Below are 23,072 nucleotides of genomic sequence, written 5' to 3'. Positions count from 1 at the left end.
CATTCTTAAATCGCCAAGGTAATATTCAAGTAAAATTTATTATATTGCTGCAATAGTTTGTATGATGAATACCTTATATCTATTAACTTTCGTTCTACTGAGTAAAAAATGCGGAGAAATATTACTGATCCTTACAACTAATGCAGAGTGCCTATAATATTGTTTCATTTTCAAGACTAATGATTTTTTGTTTTTTTTTGCAGATTATGGCCGTCTAAAGCAGACATTCCGTGTTTGTCGTTTATTTAAGGTAGGTTTATTAATCATTACTAAGACATTAAATGATTTATGTGATGTTACTTCTAGTATAGTTCATTAGAATTAAACATGTTACAAACTTTTTGAAGCTGATTAATTTATTGAAATTTCGGTTAAGTGGTTTTATTTGATTTATTATTAAACATGTACATTTTTTTTATTACAGATCAAATGGGGTTGACATTCCTTTTTGGGGATGTAAAAATTGATGGGGGACTGGAAGTAAAAGGTATGCATACATTGCACATATTTTGTTTAACAATCAATATTCATTTGAAAAGCGTTTGCCCTGATGATATTATCCTATCTCAGGATTCCCTCTTCTGAGTAGAACCCTAAAACAATCATGCTGTCCACTCTCCCTGTCTGATTTAAACGCTTTCAAAAGAAAATTGAAAATGATCTTTAAAATCATGTGACATCTAATTATAGAATTTTTTTGTTTTTAGATTTCATTATGGCAAACACTCTTAATCAAGAACTTTTGAATGATTACGGAAACATAAGGTAATCACATATAATTAACTTTATTTGTTTATTAGTTAGTTGGAAAGCAAATGCTCTGATGATATTATCCTATCTCAGGATTCCCTCTTCTGAGTAGAACCCTAAAACAACCATGCTGTTCACTTTCCCTGTCTGAAAGCATTTTCTTTTGCGATAAAACTGAAAAATGTTACTTTGAAGTTCACAGCTAATACACACTTTCCCTTTTATTGCAGATCAATATATTCGGGAATTCTAGAAAAGCGACTACATACAGTAAAGGTGATTATAAAATATTTTGTATTTTTTTTATTATTATTCTGTTTTAATGATGAAAATTTCCGTCCGTGGAATTATAACAAAGAAAAATCATGCTGACATTTTATGTCTTCTTTCCCCAACTGATAAATCATTTGAAACATGAATCTTGAATACCGCTGAGTATCAATACTAATATGTAATATTGTTTTTGTTTGCAGAAAAATGACACAAAAAAACTGTTTGTGGCGGAGAATATTTATTTTCACCAAAGAACTTATTCACTAGAAAACTAAAGGTAATTTAAATAAAAGTTTGATTTTTATTTTAAAATGATGAAAATACCGTCCGTGGTTTTTAGACTGAGAAAACCATGCTGTTTGAAAGTCATTTCCCCAACTGGTAAATTATATAAAAAATGAAGTTTTCATATTTCGATTTTCATTACTAACAACTACGTATGTTTTTTATTACAGATTTTTTAAATGCCGCTATACAATAGATACTTGTACGGGATCATATTAAAAAAAAAGGTAAAGAAAATCTCTTAATTTTCCTTGTTCATTTAGATTGATGAAAATACCGTCCGTGGTTTTTAAACTGAGAAACACCATGCTGTTTGAAAGTCATTTCCCCAACTGATAAATCACTGCAATTATTAAATATTTACCTGTTTTGGCTGTTATCTAATTTTTTATTTATCTCTTTTGCAGGTCTTTTCCCGAAACTTTTCAAAATCTATTAATTCATTAAATAAAATGAAAAGTAAAACTAATTCAAATGAATTTCTTATTGGTTGGAGGTGGTCTGTTCCTTTGCAGATCATATTGTTTGCTGTACAAAAAAGCGTATGAAAATATTTTCCCGCCAACTAAATGTAAGGAAAGCGCCATCTTTTAGCTTTTATGCGTGGAGTGGCGCCACCTAGGGTAAACAATTGAAGTTACATATTTTTCGAAATGGCAACTCTGTTGTGCTGTTAACAAAAAGCTAACTGCTGTTAAACATTTAAAATTTAAATTGAGCCCAAAATATTTTTCAAGTATTTTTTATAGGAACAGATCTTGATATTGTATTGACCATTTGTAGAAGTCATTTCATACTTTCTCCTACCCCATAATATATATCCTCTCGCCTGTGCCTTCACATTTTCTTTGCATTTTTAAAAGCGGCAAACATCAATTTATCATGCTGTAGTGCTGTCCACATAAGCGGATGTCGCTACACACACATGCATGCCCTGCCAGCCGTATGAACAACAACAACAACAAGAGAAGCAAGAAGAAACACCCCCATTTTAAGGGGAAGGGGGAAAGGGGGCGGTGTCACAACTATTTTCAACATTGTGCACACATTTCATTCATTGAGTGCATGTTCAGCACACGAGCATATTTACAACAAGTTACGACTTCAGCGACTACGATGTGTGCCAGGCACTTTATGCGCTTTTATGCGATTTTATGGGGCATTTTAAATGACAGTTAGTTGGTTTTTTATTAAGTTGATAATTATCTCGGGTGTTTGAGGGGTGTGCAATCAAAACGCAATGAATTCAATTGAAAATTTTCACATTCTCCATCATACTCAAGTTATTTACAACTTCACTTGAGCAAAGGAAAGAGGATTCCGATGGGTAGTTCTGCGTACACTAAAAAAAATATTGGCAACTTAACATGTTCATTAAAAATTACTTATAAAGAAAATGAATTGCTCTGCGCTTTTATGATAGGAAAAATGATTCAATTATTTTTTGTTTTTTATTATTTTTTTTTTATTAAATTTAGTTACATTAATGACTATATTTTTCTAAGTGTTTCTCTTGGTTTGCTGAAGGCTGGCAGGAAGTACTGGGTGTCGTGGTCGGACTCTGCCAAGTCGTCGAACTTTTTGCACTCGATATGTGACGACAAGGACATCGCTGCGCTTTTTCACTGCCGAAACTGATAAAGATAAGGCCAAGGAGTCTGTCGTCGCTCCACATCGAGATGCTCCAGCAGGAAACTTTGCCTTTCTGCCTGTCTTGGTCCTGCTCTCTGTCTCCAGCTCCTCGGGCCATGGTTTTTGCGGTTAACTGGGAGGCAAGAAGGCGGGGGCCAAGGGCCAGCTGCTCAAGTTGGCCGGCATTTCTGTGACAATTTATTTTCTGCGCTTTGGCATTCGGTTTTCAACAAATCGAAAAACTATTAAATTGGGCTGAAAGCCAGCAAACGAAGGAGAGAACGCCAAAGAGCCAGAAGACAAACAAACGGAAAAGAAATGAGCTGGAAGCATTTATTTCCGCAGAGTATTAATAGTCGTATGCCCTATTTGTAGGATAATTGGAGTAATGGATAGCTTACAAATTTCGAATACTTATATAAAACATTCAGAAACTCTAGCTGTAATTAAAATTTCTTCAATAAAATATGGGCTTGTGCTTTCATCACATATGTACACAACTTCCTGATTAAATTAAAAATGCATTCGGTAATCTGGGTTGCCCGTGCAATTTAACCCTCTTAAAAGGCAAATCCTTTGATGATTCCCCTCGCAGGATTTGAGAGAGTCCTGCTAAGAGCATTCAAAGGCGAACTTTGGCCGCTTTTTTATCCGGAGCTACACTGGCAGAGATTTCGCTTTGTTGACAGTCACGCGACTTTTCCCTGCTTTGGCACATTTGATTCGGCTGCAACTTTTCACCTCGGAACCTCGGAACTGCGACGACATCAAGTTAATTGGATGGCAAAATTGGGGGTGTGGGCACTCGGTGGTTTCGAGGGGGGTTGGAGGGGTGTTAGCCAGGGCAGGACCAAAGGACGAATCTCCGTGGCCGGGTGACAAGTGTGGCCAAGGCAACGGAGCCCGATTAGAATCTAAGCCGGAGGAAGCGCACGACACACATGGCATTCAGGCATTTTGAGGCGAGCAAACAGACATTAACACGTGAGCGCGGTTATCTGCTGGATCTCGCAATCTCTGGATCTCAAAATCTCTGAATCCCCGAGTGTGTTTGCTACTTGGCACCTCTTCAAAAGCAAATACCCTGCGAATTCAAAGGGAGCAGCGTTTTCGGGTGACACTAAACTAATTAAAAGTTTGCCAGACTCCGGGTTTCGGGTTTTGGGTTTCGGGCTCGGCCAGTCCATATGGAGCAGACTACGCTCTATTGGCATAAATTACGCATTGAAATCACGTAAGTGTCGGGGGCAAAATTTAATCAGAGAGTGCGGCGGCTAAGCAAGAATTAAATTTAGCAACATAACCGAATCAAAAAAGGGACCTCTCCGAACACGGACATGGAACACGGACACGAACGATTTCCCCCCTGCGAGTGGAGCAGCAAAAAATTTGCACACAAACTACGTGACTTCAATTCCTCAGTGCGGCTGAAAAACACAAAACACAAAAAATAAAAAATATCCACACAAAGGCAGGGGAACGTGTGTATCTATGCGGTTACCTCTCAATGGCTTTTGTTCGGCCCCGTGTACAACTTTTAATCCTTTGCACTTTTGTCAATGTCAGAGACGAGATAGACTCAGATTTAGATTCAGCCCAACGACAAGCAATATAAAAAATAGGCAAAGGGTGCTAGCCTACAGTAAACGAAGTTGAAATACCCTTTAATTAAATTCTAACTAACAAGGAGAGAACATATAAATTGTATATACAATTTAATAAATGCAATTACACTATAAAATCATAAACATCTTGAAGTATCATTTGAAACTATTTTCGTATACTCGTATCTTGTCACTTAGAAAGTGTTCAACTTTAAGGACCTCATCCTTCTAAAAGTTTTTGTAGTAATCGCTTAGCTGTCGTTTGCCCTGCGGATATAGGAGTTTCTAAAACAATCACTTTAAACCGATTTAATTTATTACCAGACCGATGTAAATGCTAAACCATAATACCCTCACCGAAAGTGACAGCACGAAAAAGGTCGAAATAAACGGGGAATTGCACTCTGTTTGGGAAATAGTTTTTCACCACAATGACATTTCAGTTTTCCGCACACGGACGGATTTTCAGGGCACAGGAAGATGGCCAATAAAATTAATTGATTTTGAGGTTGTCTTTTTTTTACGGCTGCTGATGTTGCAGCTGTTTTTACTTTTTTGTTGGTGATTTTGATTTCTGCTCCTGTGACAGCTGACCGCATTTGATTGGCGGTGGTAGATGTAACCGAGAAAGGGATCCTTTGGCTTTAAGGTGACCCAGGGATTTCTAATTAGATTAGTTTCGATTCAAGACCACCTGCAAAGGGAAAATATTTCAATAAATTCATTTCAAGGAAACCGAAAACACCTTTAGGTATACATGGGTATATGAAATCAATAACAACACATATATAAATAAAGTAAAACCTTTCTTGCTTTTCAAATTTAAAATAAATATGGATAAATGGCAAATAAATAAAATATGGCGTGTAATTGGCGTATCGAAATTCGGATTAATTTTTTGCGTTTTTCCTTCCTCTCCATTGAGTCCTTGGCCAGGATGAAGGGGAAACCAGCAATTGTGAGCGTAAACGTAAACGTAAACGCTTTCAACAGCCATCCCTTTGCATCTGGCATTGATTTCCATTTTCCATTTTTATTAACAAGCATTTAAATGCAATGAAGTGAAATGCGAATCTCTCAATGCGAACGCACTCTGTGTATAAATATTTCTGGCTGGCCCTTTGTTGAATTATTTTTATGGCTTCCATGCCTGCAATAGTGTAGATGGCATTTCATGGCTGATTTAACCCGGCTGCCTAACAGTTTCGTTTGGGGATTCGGTTTTCCCCACTGCTCATCCGAATCCGAATCCGAATCCGAGTCCGCATCCGATTCTTCTGCTCTTCCTCTGTTATTGCTGTTGTTATTCATTCGTTCACATTTTTTTCATATGTCAGTGGCGTAAATGAAAACGCAAACGGGGCGTATGATTAATGTGGTTTACATATGAAAACGAGACTCCGTCCCAGAACTCCATTCTCCACCGCTGTCTTTTCCTGCTTTTGTTGTTGTTGTTGTTTCTCCTGCTGTTAGTGTTGTTGTTGGCAGTGCTTATTCAATAATTTATTGCTGGCAGCCTCAGCCACTTACAATGTCAGAAAAATATGCGCGAAATATGCATAAAAGTATTACATGCAGGCTTTTGTCAGCTGGGCGGGTTGTCACGCTCCTGCCCCGGAATATATATCCCCTAGCATGTAAAGCAGAACCACCTTATCGCCTGCCAAGCCGAAAGTGAAAACTTAAGCTTTAATAAATCACGAAATATGGGATTATCAATTAATAGGCTGCCGAGAATTTTACGCTGCCCTCCAAGTTGATAAGCAATTAAATTTAATGATGCCATAAAAAGCGAGGTGGAAGGTGGGCTCACCTTGAACTGGAACTTGAAATGTAAACCGAAGTTAATTAATAAATTTGTCCAGACTTCAAAGAAAATTGCTTTTGCTACAAAATGGCCAAGGAAAGGGGTATAGGTAGGTGTTTTGGGAAATTTATGGGTAAAATGGCAAGGTGAGTGGTTTTTTGTGTTGGATTATTTGATTTTCTAAAAATATATTTCAAAGATACAAGCCAGCAACTTGTTTAAAGTCATTTAAGTAAAGAGTATTTCGAAATGTCATATTTATATTTAATGCATTTCCTCTTTAGGAATTTTCCTAATAACAAACGAGTATGCAATTTGTTTATTTTATAATAATTAAGTGTTCCATAAGTCTGATATAATATTTATTTCTTACTTGTTTTGCCTCCCTCTAACCCTTTCCCTCAGTGTAAGCTCATAAACAAACAATTCATTATCAAAAGTGGACCATAGTGTCGCATGACTGATGTGATTGCTGGCTGAACTTGAACCGCTGGCGATAAATATGCAGCTCCACAATGGGAATCCAAATCGGAAAGTGGGGCTTTCATCCCACTCGCAGTTGATAGTTCGAAATGAGCAGCCAGAAGATCGGGATCGTGGGCAGTGGACTGATAGGAAGAGCTTGGGCGATGCTCTTCGCAGCGGCTGGCTATCGAGTCCAGTTGTACGACATCCTGGAAAGCCAGCTATCCACTGCTTTGCAGGAATTGGACAAGGATCTGCACAGTCTGGAGGAGAAGGGTTCGCTGAGGGGGAAGTTGCGTGCCTCGGAGCAGTTCGCTCTCATTGAGGTCACCACTCGATTGGAGGAACTCACCCGAGAGGCTCTGCACATTCAGGAGTGTGTTCCCGAGGTCCTGCAGCTGAAGAAGTCCCTGTACTCCCAGTTGGATGAGCTCCTCGAGGAGCAGACAGTGGTGGCCAGTTCCACGAGCACTTTTATGCCTTCGCTTTACAGCGAGGGATTGAAAAAGAAGCAACAGGTAAAGAATTAATATTCCCTTTAGAATATGTGTATATAAAGTTTAAACTTTCCAAAACAGATGCTGGTGGCTCATCCTCTCAATCCCCCATACTTCATCCCCCTTGTGGAGATTGTTCCAGCTCCCTGGACATCCCCTCAAGCTGTGGAGCAAACCCACAAACTGATGCTGAGCTTGGGCCAGCGACCAGTGACTCTGAAGAGGGAAATCCAGGGATTCGCCACCAACCGGATACAGTATGCCATTCTGAACGAAGTGTGGCGATTGGTGGCTTCCGGCATCCTCAGCGTGGCGGATGTGGATCGAGTACTGAGTCAGGGATTGGGATTGCGATATGCTCTTCTCGGATCCCTGGAGACAGCCCATCTAAATGCTCCCGGTGGAGTGGCGGATTACTTCCAGCGATTCGGAGGGGAGATCTCCGCCGTAAGTGCCACCTATGGAGAAACCCCAAACACTCGTGAGGATCGGGAAACTCTGGCGGAGATTGCCAGGCAGTGTGAGCAGCTGGTTCCGCTGGAAAGTCTCGACGAGAGACGCGCCACCCGCGATGAATTCCTCACCCAGTTGGCCAAGCTAAAGAAGCAGTTTGAATAGGAAATTAATGGCGGGGTTTCCGATGTTCCCTGAATAAACCGAGAACTGAGAATCAACTAAATGGGTCTCTGTCTCATTTTCCCGGCTTCTTCCCCTTGGCTTCTCCAGTTTCGTGCATTAATGAAATTAATTTCTGCGGCAACCGGAAACGCTTTTCCAGGCGAAGCATTCAAGTACAACGTGTCACATTTCCGCCCTCGACTCGACGCTTTTCTTAGTTTTCCCATTACGATTTTCTCCGTTTCGGCACTTGGCCTGATGAATGCTGGCGGCCCTAACTCATTTTTCATTTCAGCTGCTGGCTGCTGAATTTTCCCCGGACTAGAAGCTGTTTAAGTGAAAAATCTGTATTTGAGCATCGGATTTGTTTTTCGCAGCGAGTGGTTGGCAGCACTTCGGCAATTGCTTTAAGATTTGGGATTAGGCTGGTCTAAGTGAAAATAGGAGTAAGTGTTAAGGCAGTCGATTAGACATTATTTATGTTGAATAATTCACAACCTATCCAAGCCTAATCTTCATTTATGCAAAGTAAAGAGACTCACATTTTTAATACAAGTAATTCAACAGTTGAAAACTCAAGTTAATTTCCATTTCCTCAACGCTCTTTAACAGACCGCATTTAATAACCCGAAGCCATCTTAATTAAAATGCTTGACCGTCAGACGCTCGAACATTTTTCAATGCCAAGAGCTTGAAAGAGTGGCCATGGCCATATAACAATTAAAGTCGCATAATTTCAGCCGGCCTGCAGGCGGCAGAAAAAGCGGGTTGTGGGTGCTCGATTTTTAGGGGTATGCTCCCGTGGAGGAGGATCCCTGAATCGTCTGCGGCCCTGAAATTGTTGATGCCGCCGGCGGTGGCGACTAAAAACTGCAATGTCATTGTTGCGAGACAGCGGGCGGTGGACAAAAAGCATGTGGCTAGTAATTCATTACCCAGGCCATCGGCCATTGGAATTTTGTGGCGCGGAGAAGGATAAAAGGCGGGAGGAGCAGGACAATTGCACATGGCGCTGGGGAGCCAATGCCATTTAATGTGCAAACAAAAGGCGTTGACAAAAAAAATTACATTCGCAAAAAATGACAAAGGGACAAAAAGAGTTGGCCAGCGTTATGGGGCAGAGGTATTTTCGCATTTTTGTATTTTTGTATCCGCAAAGTGCAGACAGTGCACAATGGCGATGTGGGGGTGCTGCTAAAAGTTAAAATAACGAACGATAATTAATGGAATGACAACATAAAGCAGGCAACAATTTCAATGTCCTCTTTGGCTCTGCCTTTCTACTCCTTCATTTCTTTTTTGGTCTCAGCCAGACGTTAGGATCTGGTGTTTATTGAACCCAGCGGATAGGGGAAACTGGCAAAATGGCGCTAAAGCGGAAACGGAAGGCAGCCATGTGTCGGGGAGAAGCGGAAGTGCATTGTTTTATGCCCAATTTCATTCGTGTGCTTTCCACAAGCCAAAGAAAAATGGGTGTAAGAGGTAAATGGTAGATGCATGTAATTAACGTCAGCGCAATCAAAGTAATTAATTTGAAGAGAACTTGAGACGGAGGAGGATTGGCAGGAAGAACCACTAAGGAGAGCATTTGAATTTGTTCCAATCAAGTTGGGCCACCACCGCCAGCAAGTTCAAAGGGATTTCGCTCGACCACTAATTAAATTCCGGGCAACAAAGAAAAACTCCGATTTCTTTGTCGCCGCAAAATCATTAATTATATCCACGGTGCCTTCGCTTTTCCTCACCTCAGTGAAAAGCCGAGGAAAAACAAAACGCAGACAAAGAAATAACAATTTTTCAATCCCAGCGACATTTGTTCTTGTTAGCCCAGTTGTTAACAATCGATTTGACGTGTTCCTTCGGACCTTCGGGGGCAAATAGGGCCGGCAACAAATAAGGGCCATGTTTTATGGCCTAGGGGCGGGGCCACGCCCCCGCAGCCAGCAGACAGAGCAGATAGAGCCCCGGAATAATAAATCATTCCATAAAACATTTACGCCTCGCAGCGCACAAAGTTGATTTGAACCAAAACTCAGGCGATCCCATTCGCTTCCATTCGATTCGATTCGTTTCGATTCTCTTCGATTTGATTCATTACATTCAAAGTATGTGAGGATGATAAATAAATAAGCAGGTTGCGAGGGGAATGAAGATGTCAAAGCTTTTGATGCGGGTGAGAACAAGTGGAAGAGATCCCTAAATCATCGGCTAACCTCTTTCATTTATCATTGTTGGGGAGCAAAAGACAAAACAATCCGGGGAGATGCATTTAACTGAAGACCTCCAATTGTAAATCCCCCCTGAAAAAGAAATCACAGAACAAACCATTGCAAACAATGGCAAACAACAGCAAACAATCGCCTCGAGCTTAAAACGTCTTCGAGGCAATTTCCCATTTTCTTGGCTCGCAATTTGCGGCGTCTCTCTTTTCCCGCTGACATTTATCTTGATCGACCTCAGTGGCTTTTTTGCACCGCAGCAAATTCAATTTGCTTTATTGATAACACACAATGGACACACAATAAATACGAGTACAGCAACAGATCAAAGTTGAGCGAAATAGGAATGCTCTAACCGCAGTAAAAAACACAAAAAATAGTTTAAAATCAGTATGAAAGAATAGGGAATCGCCAAGTGGCCGCAATTTGTTGTCTAAAAAGTGGAAAGAAGCCTGCCAAACGTTTTCCTTTCCTTAATCTTTTTTAGCTTGTTTGTGGCATTTGCTGTGGTCAGCCAATAAATCAGAGCCTCTGAAATAATTTATGTTCTTCGCCTGGAATTTTCATTTATCTGTCGAACTTATTGCTATTATTACTCGGCTTCACTGGGCAATTGGCTAATCGAAGAGGCTAAGACTCCGACTTCATTATGACAAATTTGTGTGCTCAATAAAATTAATGTCTCGGGCCCACAACTTGGTGCATTATTAAACCGCTTTAAAGGATTGCATGCTGCATGCCTCTATCCTCGCCGAAGAGTCACGTTCGAGCCGTTGGCGAAAGGTCCTTCGTCCTGGAAGCCAGTCAGCGTATTTGCTGCCCTTCGCATTTTTTGTGTCTGGAACGGCGGTGAAAACCGCAGACGCTTCGGAGGCGGACGATGGGCAAATTGTTTGGCCAACACAAAGTTTATTTAATTTCTCACAGAATGGAGATCTACGTGCCCCTTTTTTTGACTTTGTTGATTAAAACAAATTGCGCCCTGTCTCAACTGCGCCGGCGAACGTCAGACGGTCAAGAAAACTGTGGGAGGAGATTCCAAAGGAGTTGAAAGTGGAATGTTTAAAAAAAAGATAGATTTTTAGGGGTTTCTCCCATATCGCTTAAGTATTTGATCCTGTCTGGTATACAAAAGCTGGAGTATGGAAACGTACATAGTTCAAGTGCTTTAATGTGTATGAAATGGTGAAGGTAACAAACTTACCAAGTAAATTTATACGATTTCAATGAAAACTGCAAGCACAACTGTACCCCAAATGCGCCTCTCATTTTTGCAACTCGTGAGGGAAGACTTATCTAATTAGCCTCGTTCTGTATTTGAGTTTGTTTTCGCAATCACATTTCGTATTTGCTTTTGCAGCTTTTTTTTCGCGAGCTCAAATTTGCTGGCAATTGTCATAACTCTAATGCAATTAACCCTTGCCCGGCCAGCGAAGGGCTTATCAGATAAGGACGAGCAAGGAGAGCAGAAAACAGCGAACACAAAAGGGGAGCAAAACAGGAGGGGGAGTTGAGTAAATACAGCCATAGAGTAAACCTAAATATTTAATTAGGATTATAACGAAGCGAGCTTATCGCGGACGCAGAGGCGGCATCATCGCAACTGAAAGTGACGAGGGGGCGAGAGCGAGAAAGAGACAGCGAGAAAGAGAGAGCGATGAATGTCAAAGACTGTGTCCTGCGGGCAAGGGCTTCCTGCTTCCTGCTCGCAGGATAACGGGATAACAGGAAATGCACAAGTGTGTGGGGATCCAGCGACTATGTGCGTCTGCCGTTTCACTTTTCGTTGACTTAATTTAATTAATTTCCTAGCCCAAAGGGTCCATCCTGTCAGCCTGTCTATCTGTCCATCTCACTCTTATCCTGGCTGCTCCCTTTTCTTTTTTTTTTATTTGTCGTTACGTATACGCCACGTTGCAGGCGTATAAAAGTCAGCCCGCCTACTTGATGCATATATGGACACATATGCCTATCGATACACGATACCCAAACAGCAGGACTCCAGCAGGACCTCGAGGACCCCGGCTAGTGAGTGTTGGTGTGTGTGTGTGTATAGGTGTGTGTAATATGCTGTAAATAATGAAAATCCAATTTTTGTTGCTTGTTTTTTTTTTTACCCTCACCTGGATTGTGTGCTGTGGGCGGCATAATGGGTTCATCATCGTTGTGGCGGAAGGATGATTATGACCGGGCACGTAGGTACCCTCCACACTTTATCAGGGGTCATCTGCCAACGAAGATAAATGGAAGGAGAAGGGGGTTATTGGCATTAAGTTAATAAACTGTTAAGCCTTTGTTATTACCAGAACCAAAGTCTGCAAAAATTCAATTTAGTTTGGGAGCTGCTGGCAGAGGTAAAGGGTATTCCGCATTCTTGGCGAACTGATTTTCGGGGGCTTCGCCTTTCTGGCTTCTTGATTGCATTACATTCTCAGCCCTCGACTCTTTGCGTTTCGTTTCGTTTCGTCTGCGTGGCGCATTCCATTTGCCCGTTTTTCGTTGACTTTGCCTCCTGGAGATTTAATTTCGTTTTCCGTGCATTTTTTCAGCTCCTTTTCTTTTGCCACCCACGCAGAAATAATCAAGTAATGAAACTTCACCGACCGTAACTTAAGGAGTGCGAGTTTTCCCTTTATTTGGCCAAGGGACTCAACTGAAACATGTTGCTGTTTTCACTGATGCCTCGGAAATTATGCAGAACATAACAAGTTTTCATCAATATTAATGCCGGGTCGAAATGTGATTAAAATCGAGAGACAGCTATAGCGGCGAACAGAATGGAAATGCGACTCGGACAGCAGTTGGGGTGTCGGGAATCGGAGATGGAGATGGAGATGGAGAAACCACTTCTCTCAGCTGCCGAGCGGCAATCAAATTAAACTTGAAGTGATTTTCAATTGGAAATTCTCGCAACGGCTCCCAGGCACACCGCAACACACTTAAGTGTATTCAAATTAAACTGACGCAGACCGATCCGACAATGCGACTCAGACAGCAACAATCACGAATCACGAATGGAGGTGCATGCGTGAGTCCACGGAAAACCCCCCATTTTCGGGGATTTAATCTGCAGATTTTACCTGGGATTTAAATATACTTAAAAGACAATTTAAGGTTGAGGATATAAAATAAATTATTGGGTTTGTTACATGAATTTGTTGTTGTAATCATAACATGATAAACTAAAACATATTTAAAATAACATAGCAATATTCAATTATATTGTAAAGGTTACTTATTAAATTATTAGCATTTATGTTTACTTTACTTGATTATTTCTCACACTTTTGAATTGTACATTCCTGCATTAGTTTCCTTGTTCTTTCTTAAAACTTAACAACCAGTTTCTCACGCCGTCTGCTCTTCTCGAGGAAGTGGGATCCATCTTCCCTACATCTTCCGTTGGCAGCCAGCCCCAAAAGCCATCAAATAGTCGACTCTGCCTCCGCCTGTTTTACTGGACATTTCGCCTTGTAATGCGATTGTTGTTTGGTGCCATTGTTGGCATTCTTGTGATTGCTGTTGTTGCTATCTGCTTGTCTATCTGCGTGTTTAGTTGCGGACCAAGTGCTTTGGGTTTGGGTTTGGGGAGGTGCTTTCAACAAGCAGCCATGGCGTCAGCAATTGCGGATCTGCCGCAGCCCACTTTCCTGGGAGGTTCAACCAGCCACCCGCTGTACACCACCCACTGTACACCACCCACTGTACACCACCCACCTTACACCACCCACTGTACAGAACCCAGCAAGCTGAGCTTTCGTCCTGTCTGCGGTCGTCGCTTTTTGGCAACGTTTAGCGCGTGTGCAGGACGCGCGGTTTTTGAGCTGCCGCCTGCCGTTGATTAGATTGTCTGATACTTTAATAGGATTGTAAAAGCATGAACATCCCGCTGCAGAGCCCACCCAAAAACGGTTGATGTTTGGGGGTTCCTGAAGTGCTTATCCGTCGACACACCAAAAAACATAAACGAAGGAGTTGAAGGTAAAGTGCAATACAAGTTTCGAAACAGCAGCTAAAAGTGGGCTAATTTGCTTTGGGTTTAATTGCAGAAGGGATGTACAGTATTCTAAATATAGGAATTACTTTCACTTGCTTAAGATTTGTTTAATTTGTATCTCTATATCTCAACATTTACCGAAAAATAAACAGAATTCAATAAGCAACTACAAAACGAATTTATCGTAAGTAAGCACATCTTAATGTTACTTTTGCTTGTAAATTATTAATATCGATGCCAAAGTCAACATAAGGACCCAACCCACAAATGGGTAAATAGGCAAAATTATCGTATTCGGACCACCCATAAACGATACTGTCACATCTATTTATTAATACCCAATGGAAGCTAATTAACTGGCACAGATGTCTGCTGCGGCAGTAGCTCTAAAATTGGCAAGATACTTCCCACTGCTCGACTCATTTAATTTGCAAATCTACCAAATAATTATTCCATTGTACAAAAGTCGGGGGAACGTTTGCGAAATGAGCAAAAGCGGTAAGTGGTAAGCGGTAAGCGGCTTAAGTGCTCGACCGGACACGCAGTTATCAAGCGATTGGCATGAAATGTGGCACACGTCGGCCAGCAGCGTTTTGGCCAGCAAATAAACAGTTAAGGGCTTATAAATAACGAACACACAGAGTCCAGATATTCCGCCTCCCATGGGGAGTGTCATGCAACATGACAGACCTCAGTCTGCGCAACCGACACTCCGTCGGGGAGTCGGGCGAAATCTGTATTAAAATCGCATTATGTCCGCCTCACTTGACAGAGGAGCGGAAAAAGGAGTCGAAGGGGGGAGGAGGGGGATGGAAAACTGCAGCTGCAGCTGCAGGAAAGTTGAGCTCCGAGGAGAAAGAAAATTTGCCAAATGTACTGTCAGGAGCGAAATGCCCGGGCAAGTTTATAAACCGAACCGAACTGAACTGAAGTGAAGTGGGTTAAGTGTGGGGGCCTCGATGTTCGCCCTTCGTTTGCCAGCGAGCATTAACCTCAGAATGCATTTGCAGCTGGAGCGATTTCCCCGGGCTGAAAGGGCGATGAGGGGGGATTGCGGGGGGAAAACTGCAGCCTGCATTCCTGACAGCAAAAATGAAAAGTTCTCCCTTGGCCAGAACAGCAATTGTGGTTTCTAATTGTTTGGGGTATTTTGCACTAACAATTGACCGCAACTATGCGTTGTAATTTTGAACTTTTTCTTGTCTGTTTCATCCTTCACTCTTCTATTTTCTTCTTTTATTTTTTTGCCCAAAGTGAACAGCTACAAAATCGATAGCTGCAATACAAGTTGGCTCTCAAAATGAACGGGTTTTGGGGTATATATTTCACTACCTTATTCCACCGACACATTAATGGGGCACTTTAGGTTTGCGTAATTGGCCAGCTTGAATTATTATTATAGTTATATTTGCATAGAAATCGTTTGCACATAAATGTTGAAAGTGCTTATCTTACTAACTCAGTATAAAATGGAAATTATAAATTATTAATCTCATAATTTATTCATAGTTTCCAAACAACGAATTTATGATTCAAATCAAAAGTCCGACCAAAAAGATCCCCTCCTGAATAAATCCCCTTTAAACAAACTGATAAGGCTGTGAAGTCATCTTTAATTGGGAATCACCTTTCCATCCACTGAGTCGGGTATAAAAACGGATTGTTCTTTAGTGATTAGCTCAGTGAATCTCGAACATGAAGAGCCTTCAGTTTTCTTTGTTCTTAATCATATCTACGGCTTTATTGGGAGCTTTTCTCGGAGAGGCCAGGGTTTGGCTGCCCCCACCGCCACCAGGAAAGAATCCTTTTGATATAAGACCTTCGCCATTTAATCCGAGCAAGGGTTAAATAAAGAATAATAATAATATAAAAGAAACTAAATAAATGAAACCATTTATTGTGAAAAAACTTTAACCAACTTTATTTTAATTTAAGCTGAAATATTGCAGACGCTTCTTAACCCTTTTTTTCTGCGAGTTCTAGAGAAATTTAAAGCCCTAAATGTCAGTCAACAAGGGCTTTTCGTAAGCCCCCAACCACATTCTATTTTCCCCATGGCGTGCCAGTGTGACAAAGAAGATATATTAAAGTGGTTTTTAATCATTTTCCGCTGTTTTTTTAGTCTGTGTGTGTGTATGGAAAATGAATTAAAGGACGACATAAGCCCTGTGCGAAGCTTTGGCGGGGGAAATTCAGGGAGAGTTTATTAAAAAAGAGACGAACGAGCGCCTAAAATAAATTTATGTGTGGCAAAAAAGTATGAAAAATGCGTTGTCTAGCTGATAAAGCCGTTTTGTTTGCCCACACAGACGCGCTTAATGCAGATTTATGATTTTAATAACACGTTCCACCCACATGCACACACGTTTTTTTTTTCTAGACCACACAAACTGTTATTCACATTAGAAAATTGTGTTTTCTATTCATTCCATTTATCACAATTTTTTATTAAAATGCAAGGCATTTGTTTCCCCGCGAGATTGTTAATTATGCAAACGATTATTTAAGGGAGCTGCGGCTTGCAGTTATTAGCCGAAAGGCAGCCGGCAATGTTTCCCTCGTAAACATCATCGTCACAGCAAACTGCAATCTCGATTTGCCAACTTTGCAGACTCTTGCCGCAGCAACAAACATTTTCAATTTCCCGGCGACGCCAGGTGTGTGCCAGAGTGGGCGGAAAATTCCAGGGAGCAGAGGGGGTATTGTGTGTGTGTGTGTGTGAAAAGCTCCCAAGTAGCGCCTCGAGCATTCCAAACCGAAACAAGGTGATGTGGCCAGAACGACGACGATGCTGGAAATGTGGTTCACAGTTACCGCTGATGAGGAAATTGTTTCGAAAATCACAGGGGAAGTGTAATAAGATGGAAAACAGGGACGTGGCTGCAAAGAGGGTTTTCCTGGGCTCACAGATGCATAGTATATTCAGAATTATCAAATGTATAGTATATTCAGAATTATCAAATAATTATTTAATTTATTAAAGGTTATTGCTTAGTTTTCCATTTAAATAAATAAATTCTTTTTGGTTTTAAATGGAATGTTAGTTAGGCATTAAAAATTGCTTCTAAAAAAAAGAAATGTGTTTTATTCATTGTTTAAACTTATTTCATTTAATACATACTCCAACATATACAAATCTATACAAAAGTTAGCAAGGTATTTAAACTTTTCGAACCGCTCTCTTGTGAAAACGCGACTGGAATCAATTTCGTGGGAGAAGTGGGAGTAGCAATAACACCTCGCGAACACACCTGCCCAGGTAATGCAAATTTGGTGTAACTGCCACGCAGCACGATCGCTGTCATGCTGCACAGCCACATCATCATCATCATCATCATCAAGGTCGTCGGGCAGAGGGGAAGGGGGAGTCATGAAGGACGGAGCACGAAGGCGGTTTGGTTCGATGCCATTTGCGCCATCAGGGAAGCCTTCCGAGGACCTGCAAGGCGTCCAAGGGCTGCGACTGCAGGACACCCAAATAGTTAAGGAAATCCGCGTAGCTGAAAGCATTGCCATTTGAGTTGGGATCCGGTTGGTGGTAAGGTGCCAAGTTGTGGCAAATGAATCCCCGCGACTGCAGCTCTCGCACTTGGAAGACCTCATAAATCTGACCGTACACTTGCGACCCGTCGTTGTACAGCATCACAATTTGGTCAAAGCTAATGAGAAGGTCCGACAGTTAATTGACAGCCAGAGTAATTAGCAGTAGAAATCAATGGAATCACTTGGAAAATTGAATTGTAGGAAAAAGAATTAAGAGCAAGCCAAGTTACAGCCAAGCTACAAGCTACAAGTTAAGAATAAATATTAAATTTAAGATAGGGTTTTTGGAAATACCAAACAAAGTTGGATAATATTTTACATAGATCTTTGACCAAATAGTTGTTTTTTCGAGTGCACTCACCCGGCCTTCTTAATGCGCTCGTGCACTTTGGTCATCCGTGTGATGCGGTCGACACTTACATCGCCCACCGGCGCCTCCATCTTGACGAGCAGTTCGTTGGGCAGGTTGGTCAGTCGAATCATTTGCATCACCTCCTCTACGTGGATCCTGCGACTGGGCCACTCGTGATTGAGCCAGCGGATGGCGGCATAGAAAACTTCCGCCTCACTATTAACCCTTATTTCATTCGAGGACAACACGTGGCTCAAACTGCTGAGTGGCAAGGCGAGGTACTCCACGGAGGCCACAAAGCTGAGGAAGAAGTAATGGATCCTCTGCAGCATCAGGATATGCAGATTCTTATCCTTCCAGCAGTATGCATCCAGAGCCACCTGAAGGGCATGGTGCTCACCGAAATCCCTTTCGTGACTCAGGCAGTCCCAGATCTGGTTGGTTAACTCGCGGATCTGCAGATAATTAGCAGCTTTCAGGAGACTCACGATTCCTGTGCGCTTCACCAACGGTTGTTCGTCATTCATCCAGCGATAAATTCGATCAAAGGTCTCCGGTGAGATCTTATCCTCTGGTAATCGTAGCTCCAATTTGTCCTTTCTCTTTCTGACGATTCCTAGCTCGACCATCAATACCAGACGATAGCAGGGAAAATCGTGTTTTCCAATCCGCACTATGAAATCATAATGCTCTTTTTTCGCCCAGAAGTCCTTGAGCGTGTCCACGACATTCCTTTTTTCCTGGGCAACGAAAAGTCCTTACCCAGCGATTTCAACTGATTGCTGTTCCGATAATCCCTTAAACTGACCTCTGCTAATTGAGGTTCCATGGGTAATTCATCTTTGTGCGCTGCATTATCTGTGTTTTTCATTTCCATTTTGGGAACCTTGAATTTTGATAGTTGGTTAAGTTGTTATGGGGGCTTACCTACATTTGAAGTATATTTCAAAGTAACTAGAAATAAATAAATAAATTTCAATTAGCTATAATACAAATTGTAGAAAATATCTTTTATATTATTTAAATGCTTTTACAGACCACAATGATAAATTTTCCAGTGTAAATGCTATAAATAAAACCCCCAAAAAATACAGCCAGGATAAATTGAAACCTTGCCTAAATCCGTTAAATCATTTCTTCTGGCAGTGACACCAAAATAACTCAGATGAGTGATGTCTCCGAAAACCGAAGTCAACAAGCGGCTTGAATACAATGCGGCCCAGTTGAATAGGCACGTCTCATAAAATTAGTGTTTACCCGAAGCAATGCCATTGATAATATAGAACAAAACCTGTCTAATAAGGACACCGCTCGATTTTCCCTCACGTCTTCGTGGCTTTCACTTTTCCTTTGCTTTCGTTGGCCAATTAGACGCACAATGCGCCTCAAATTATGCAACACAGCGCGACAAATTCAATTTGCCATGCCTCCACCTCTTTTGTCCTGCTCCCTCCCACGCAGCTAAACACGTGACCGAAAACAACGGTGCGAGCGGGACAGAGACAGCGAATGGGACACGTTGGAACTTGTGCTGAAAAATCCCAGGAGAAATTAGTTTGATTTATGTTGAGTTTCCGGTGCAAATAAATTGCCAAGTTTAGAGAGAACTTTGGACGCACTGCAGACGCATAATTGATTATGCGAGCGGCGTACATACAATTGAAGGACGGGGAGAGTCGGTGGGGGCGTGGCAGACTGGGGGGTGAAGGACGACAGGGCGACAGGAGAATGGCGATGACTGTACATTGTTAAAGGTAAGGGGCTTATTACGAGACAAGCTACTCGTCAATTTGACACCCGATTGTTTGGACTTTGCGTTGTTATAATCATTGAAAGGGAGTCTTCTAAATAAATCGTACTTAACTTTATTGTATCAGGGACTGTCAAAACGTTTATTTTCAATTCCGTCTAAAAATAAATATCAGGTTTAGTCTTCAAAAAATATTTACACTTAAAAGTTTATTGAATTTAAATGCTTTAACTCTTAAGACCAATACCCTTCGATCCACTATTTTTGTTGTCATACCAATTTTCATTTTTCTTTCTGTATTATTTACGAGTCTTGGTGACCCCAACAACATAGGAAACTATAAATTTGTTATTCATTGAAACATCTGTTAAAAAGAAAAGCAGAAGGAGTGAATCATCCTTGTTTTTCCTTGGTCCCTCTGCCATTCAGTTTTATCGTTACCTGTTTGTTTAATAAACTTTTGTGCGATGCATTCGGAGCGCAACTAAAGTACTTAAACATTTTTTTTATCGCCGGACTTTGTCAGTTCAAATTGTTGCCCGTTTGCTAAGCGGAGTGAAAGAGATAAAAACATTGCGACTGAAAGAGAGAGAAGCAGGGGAAGCGAAAGAGAGGGACATATGGGGGTAAAGTTTGTCGCAAGCAAAGTTTTTGTTCGCAAATTGCAGTTTACTTGCTGCTTACTGTAACATCATAACTGCGGGCTCAACGGGGGGCAAGGCATAATGTGGGCGTGGCCAAAATGCAAAACTCACCATTCGGTTCGAGGGTTTATTGCACTTGACTTGGGTCGGCCCGACGATTCTACCATCTAAGGATTGAAAACTGAGAAGTACACAGGAGAAATGGGGTAGATATGGTCCTAAAAAAAACCTTTTTGTATTCGTAAATTTAATTCTTGTAATTTAGAGACTAAAAAATATAGCTTACAAAGTTAAAGGTTAATAAGTATATATTATCCAAGTCCAAAAAAATCAATTTAATGGAGTTAACACGATTCTTGTTCCTTTCAGTGTAATAACTATGCGCCGCTAGCTTTGTGCACTGCAAGTTTGCTTTGACACTTTGACATTGACAATGATGTATGTGCATGCTTTGTTTGAGTGTGCGAGTGTTAGTCTGAGGGCGTGTTTTTGGGTGGGTGGGTGTGACTAAGCTTTGTCATTAAATATCGATTTGTTAGCTATGCTTCACCGTTTAATAGCTTCGACTTTAAGTCAAAGATTTCATCTGAGCTCCACGAACTCAGCTTTGATTGCGGGCTTCAAAAGAATTACAGCATATTGTTAAAGTCGTATTTATTGCACTCGCTTTTGATGCCCTTTCAATTGCTTTTTTGTAGCACACTTTTCCGCAGTTTTATTAGTGCGAATTTATGGTGGCAGTGAAAAGGAAAATTGCCAACGAATTCCGTTCATTTGTCATGCCATTTTATCGCTAACTGATGAAATGTTGAAGAACAGTAACAGCCATAAACAATTTCCAGCGCTTTTCAACTGGCCACAAAAAATTGTTGATGGCTAAATAAATTTGTTGTGTGTCTGGATTGAATTGAGCTATTTTCCCGGCTTTGATTTGCCCAAAAGTTCGATGTTAATATGTATGGCTTCTGTTTGACTAATTTCCGATTCGTGTTCACTCGCTCTCGGGGAAATGCAATCATAATTCCGACTGAATTATTCAGGGCTCCTCCAATGTTTGCTAAATTCGTGAAAATTACCCATGAACGTTTTCGGCGGAGAATGGAGCGCACACTTTCCCGTTTACCGACGTCCATATTAATTGTTTTATTTTAACATTTAAACCCAATTTATATTTATGAAATTTTGTAAATTGGCAATGTCATAAAACGCACACTCCACACACTGAGGCACTTGTGCCCTCAGGTCGTATTCGCAACATTTCCCATTTAGCGTGACATGCTTTCCCTTCTCCGTTTTCCGCGCACCCACTCCACTTCTCTGGCATTTCGCATTTCCCATTTCCCAGTTGCCATTTGTGGCCCGCTGCCTTGTTATGTGGTAATTAAAATGACTCTTGTCCCAACTCCACCGCGTTTTTGGACAGCTTTTTACTGCCACTCAGCCGATGCGTCGTATGCGTAATGTCTGGCTAAATTATTAATTTACTATGGCTCCAACGAGTGTTGTTAATTAATTTGCATATACAGTGAAGTTGAGACGGGACGGAGTTCAACTTCAGCCTGCTGGACTGAGTGGCAATAATATGTTGATCCGCCTCAACGAGTCGCTTCAAATGCTGGCCAGCAAATCGCATTACCATCGAATGGCTGCCGATGGATATGGTATATTAATTGGTTTCAACAATTGTGGTAAGGTAGACGAAAAACGGATTTAAAATTAACTCTAGCTATTAATGTGGCACAAGTTAGAATTTTGTGTATATTTTATTTATTTATCGAAATTTTAAAAATTTCGGGTTATGAAAAAATTGTATAATTTGCTTTAAATAATTGGTAAACAACTTTTTTAAACTAAATTTTTTTTTTTTTTATCTTTAATAGTAAAATATCCTTAAGGTTAAAAATATACAATTTCCGTCTGTAGATTTTTAGAGTCCCGGAGGTGCACATAGACCTGTACTGGGGTAAAGCAGTTTCCTTTTAGCCTTTGGCTTATTGTTTGCACTGCGGCAACGAGGCGTGTGATTAATTTTAGCCGGAAAGCCGACTTCAGCCCATTCTATCGTCTCCTTTGTCACGATTAAAATGCACAGGAGGGGAGGACAAACAAAAACATATAATAAAAACAGTAAACATTTAATTGCCTGACAAATATTTGGCCTTCGCCCGCCGACAAACGGGTTTAGGGCCAAGTTTCGAGAGCTTGGCAAATAGGCGCTGATGAAAAACTTTAATAGCAAAACTTCCCCATTTGGCTTATGCTTTTATTTCTCCTTCTCACTTTGTCAGCTTCTGCTTGCCATTTCTCTTATGCCATTTCTCCTTTGGTCCTCCGACCTTTCTCTTATGCATTATCGGCATACGCTGCTCATATAACTTTGCTCGACGGCTGCCGTTGAAAGTTTGGCGCAGCTTGACAATATTTTCAGAGCCCTTCGATGGTCGTACTATATGCAAAAATCTTAAGTGAAGTATCGATTTTGCCGCCGGCTAAAAATTATTTACAAACGAATGAACTTTAAAAGGAGCAACTCCATTTGAGTTGGTTGTCTGCGGTTGAGTTCGGTTTGTCTGCCAGCTCGACAGTTCCTTGCCAATGCCTGGAGGACCCACTACAAAGGACATGTTTCGGCAGGG

General features: G+C 41.1%; 3 protein-coding genes across 3 annotated transcripts; 2 read left to right on the top strand and 1 right to left on the bottom strand.

The window, feature by feature from the left end:
• Positions 1-6,922: 6,922 nt before the first annotated feature.
• LOC108086632 (lambda-crystallin) lies at positions 6,923-7,992 on the top strand. Its single transcript, XM_017183607.1, has 2 exons — positions 6,923-7,334; positions 7,395-7,992. Exons 1-2 carry the CDS (start codon positions 6,924-6,926, stop codon positions 7,929-7,931), a joined length of 948 nt encoding a protein of 315 aa, XP_017039096.1. The 5' UTR covers position 6,923; the 3' UTR covers positions 7,932-7,992.
• Positions 7,993-15,842: 7,850 nt separating this feature from the next.
• On the top strand, positions 15,843-16,061 carry LOC108086662. Its single transcript, XM_017183645.1, has one exon. The coding sequence runs from the start codon at positions 15,843-15,845 to the stop codon at positions 15,993-15,995; it is 153 nt and encodes a 50-aa protein (XP_017039134.1). The 3' UTR covers positions 15,996-16,061.
• Positions 16,062-17,235: 1,174 nt separating this feature from the next.
• Positions 17,236-18,968, bottom strand: LOC108086635 (kelch-like protein 17). The gene is made up of 2 exons (XM_017183611.2): positions 18,052-18,968; positions 17,236-17,806 (listed from the first exon to the last, which is right to left on the bottom strand). The coding sequence occupies exons 1-2, from the start codon at positions 18,669-18,671 to the stop codon at positions 17,566-17,568; spliced, it is 861 nt and encodes a 286-aa protein (XP_017039100.2). The 5' UTR covers positions 18,672-18,968; the 3' UTR covers positions 17,236-17,565.
• Positions 18,969-23,072: the final 4,104 nt, after the last annotated feature.

The sequence above is a fragment of the Drosophila ficusphila genome, unplaced genomic scaffold (genome assembly GCF_018152265.1).
Source record: "Drosophila ficusphila isolate 14025-0441.05 unplaced genomic scaffold, ASM1815226v1 contig_414, whole genome shotgun sequence".
Lineage (NCBI taxonomy): Eukaryota > Metazoa > Arthropoda > Insecta > Diptera > Drosophilidae > Drosophila > Drosophila ficusphila.
Note: the sequence above shows the minus strand (reverse complement) of the source record. Positions and strands in the feature narration are given on the sequence as shown.

Coding starts and splice junctions, on each gene's coding strand:
- LOC108086632 (XM_017183607.1), top strand. CDS start 6,924: ATGAGCAGCCAGAAGATCGGGATCGTGGGCAGTGGACTGATAGGAAGA. Junction 7,335..7,394: donor GATTGAAAAAGAAGCAACAG/GTAAAGAATTAA, acceptor TTTCCAAAACAG/ATGCTGGTGGCTCATCCTCT.
- LOC108086662 (XM_017183645.1), top strand. CDS start 15,843: ATGAAGAGCCTTCAGTTTTCTTTGTTCTTAATCATATCTACGGCTTTA.
- LOC108086635 (XM_017183611.2), bottom strand. CDS start 18,671: ATGGTCGAGCTAGGAATCGTCAGAAAGAGAAAGGACAAATTGGAGCTA. Junction 17,807..18,051: donor GAGCGCATTAAGAAGGCCGG/GTGAGTGCACTC, acceptor CCTTCTCATTAG/CTTTGACCAAATTGTGATGC.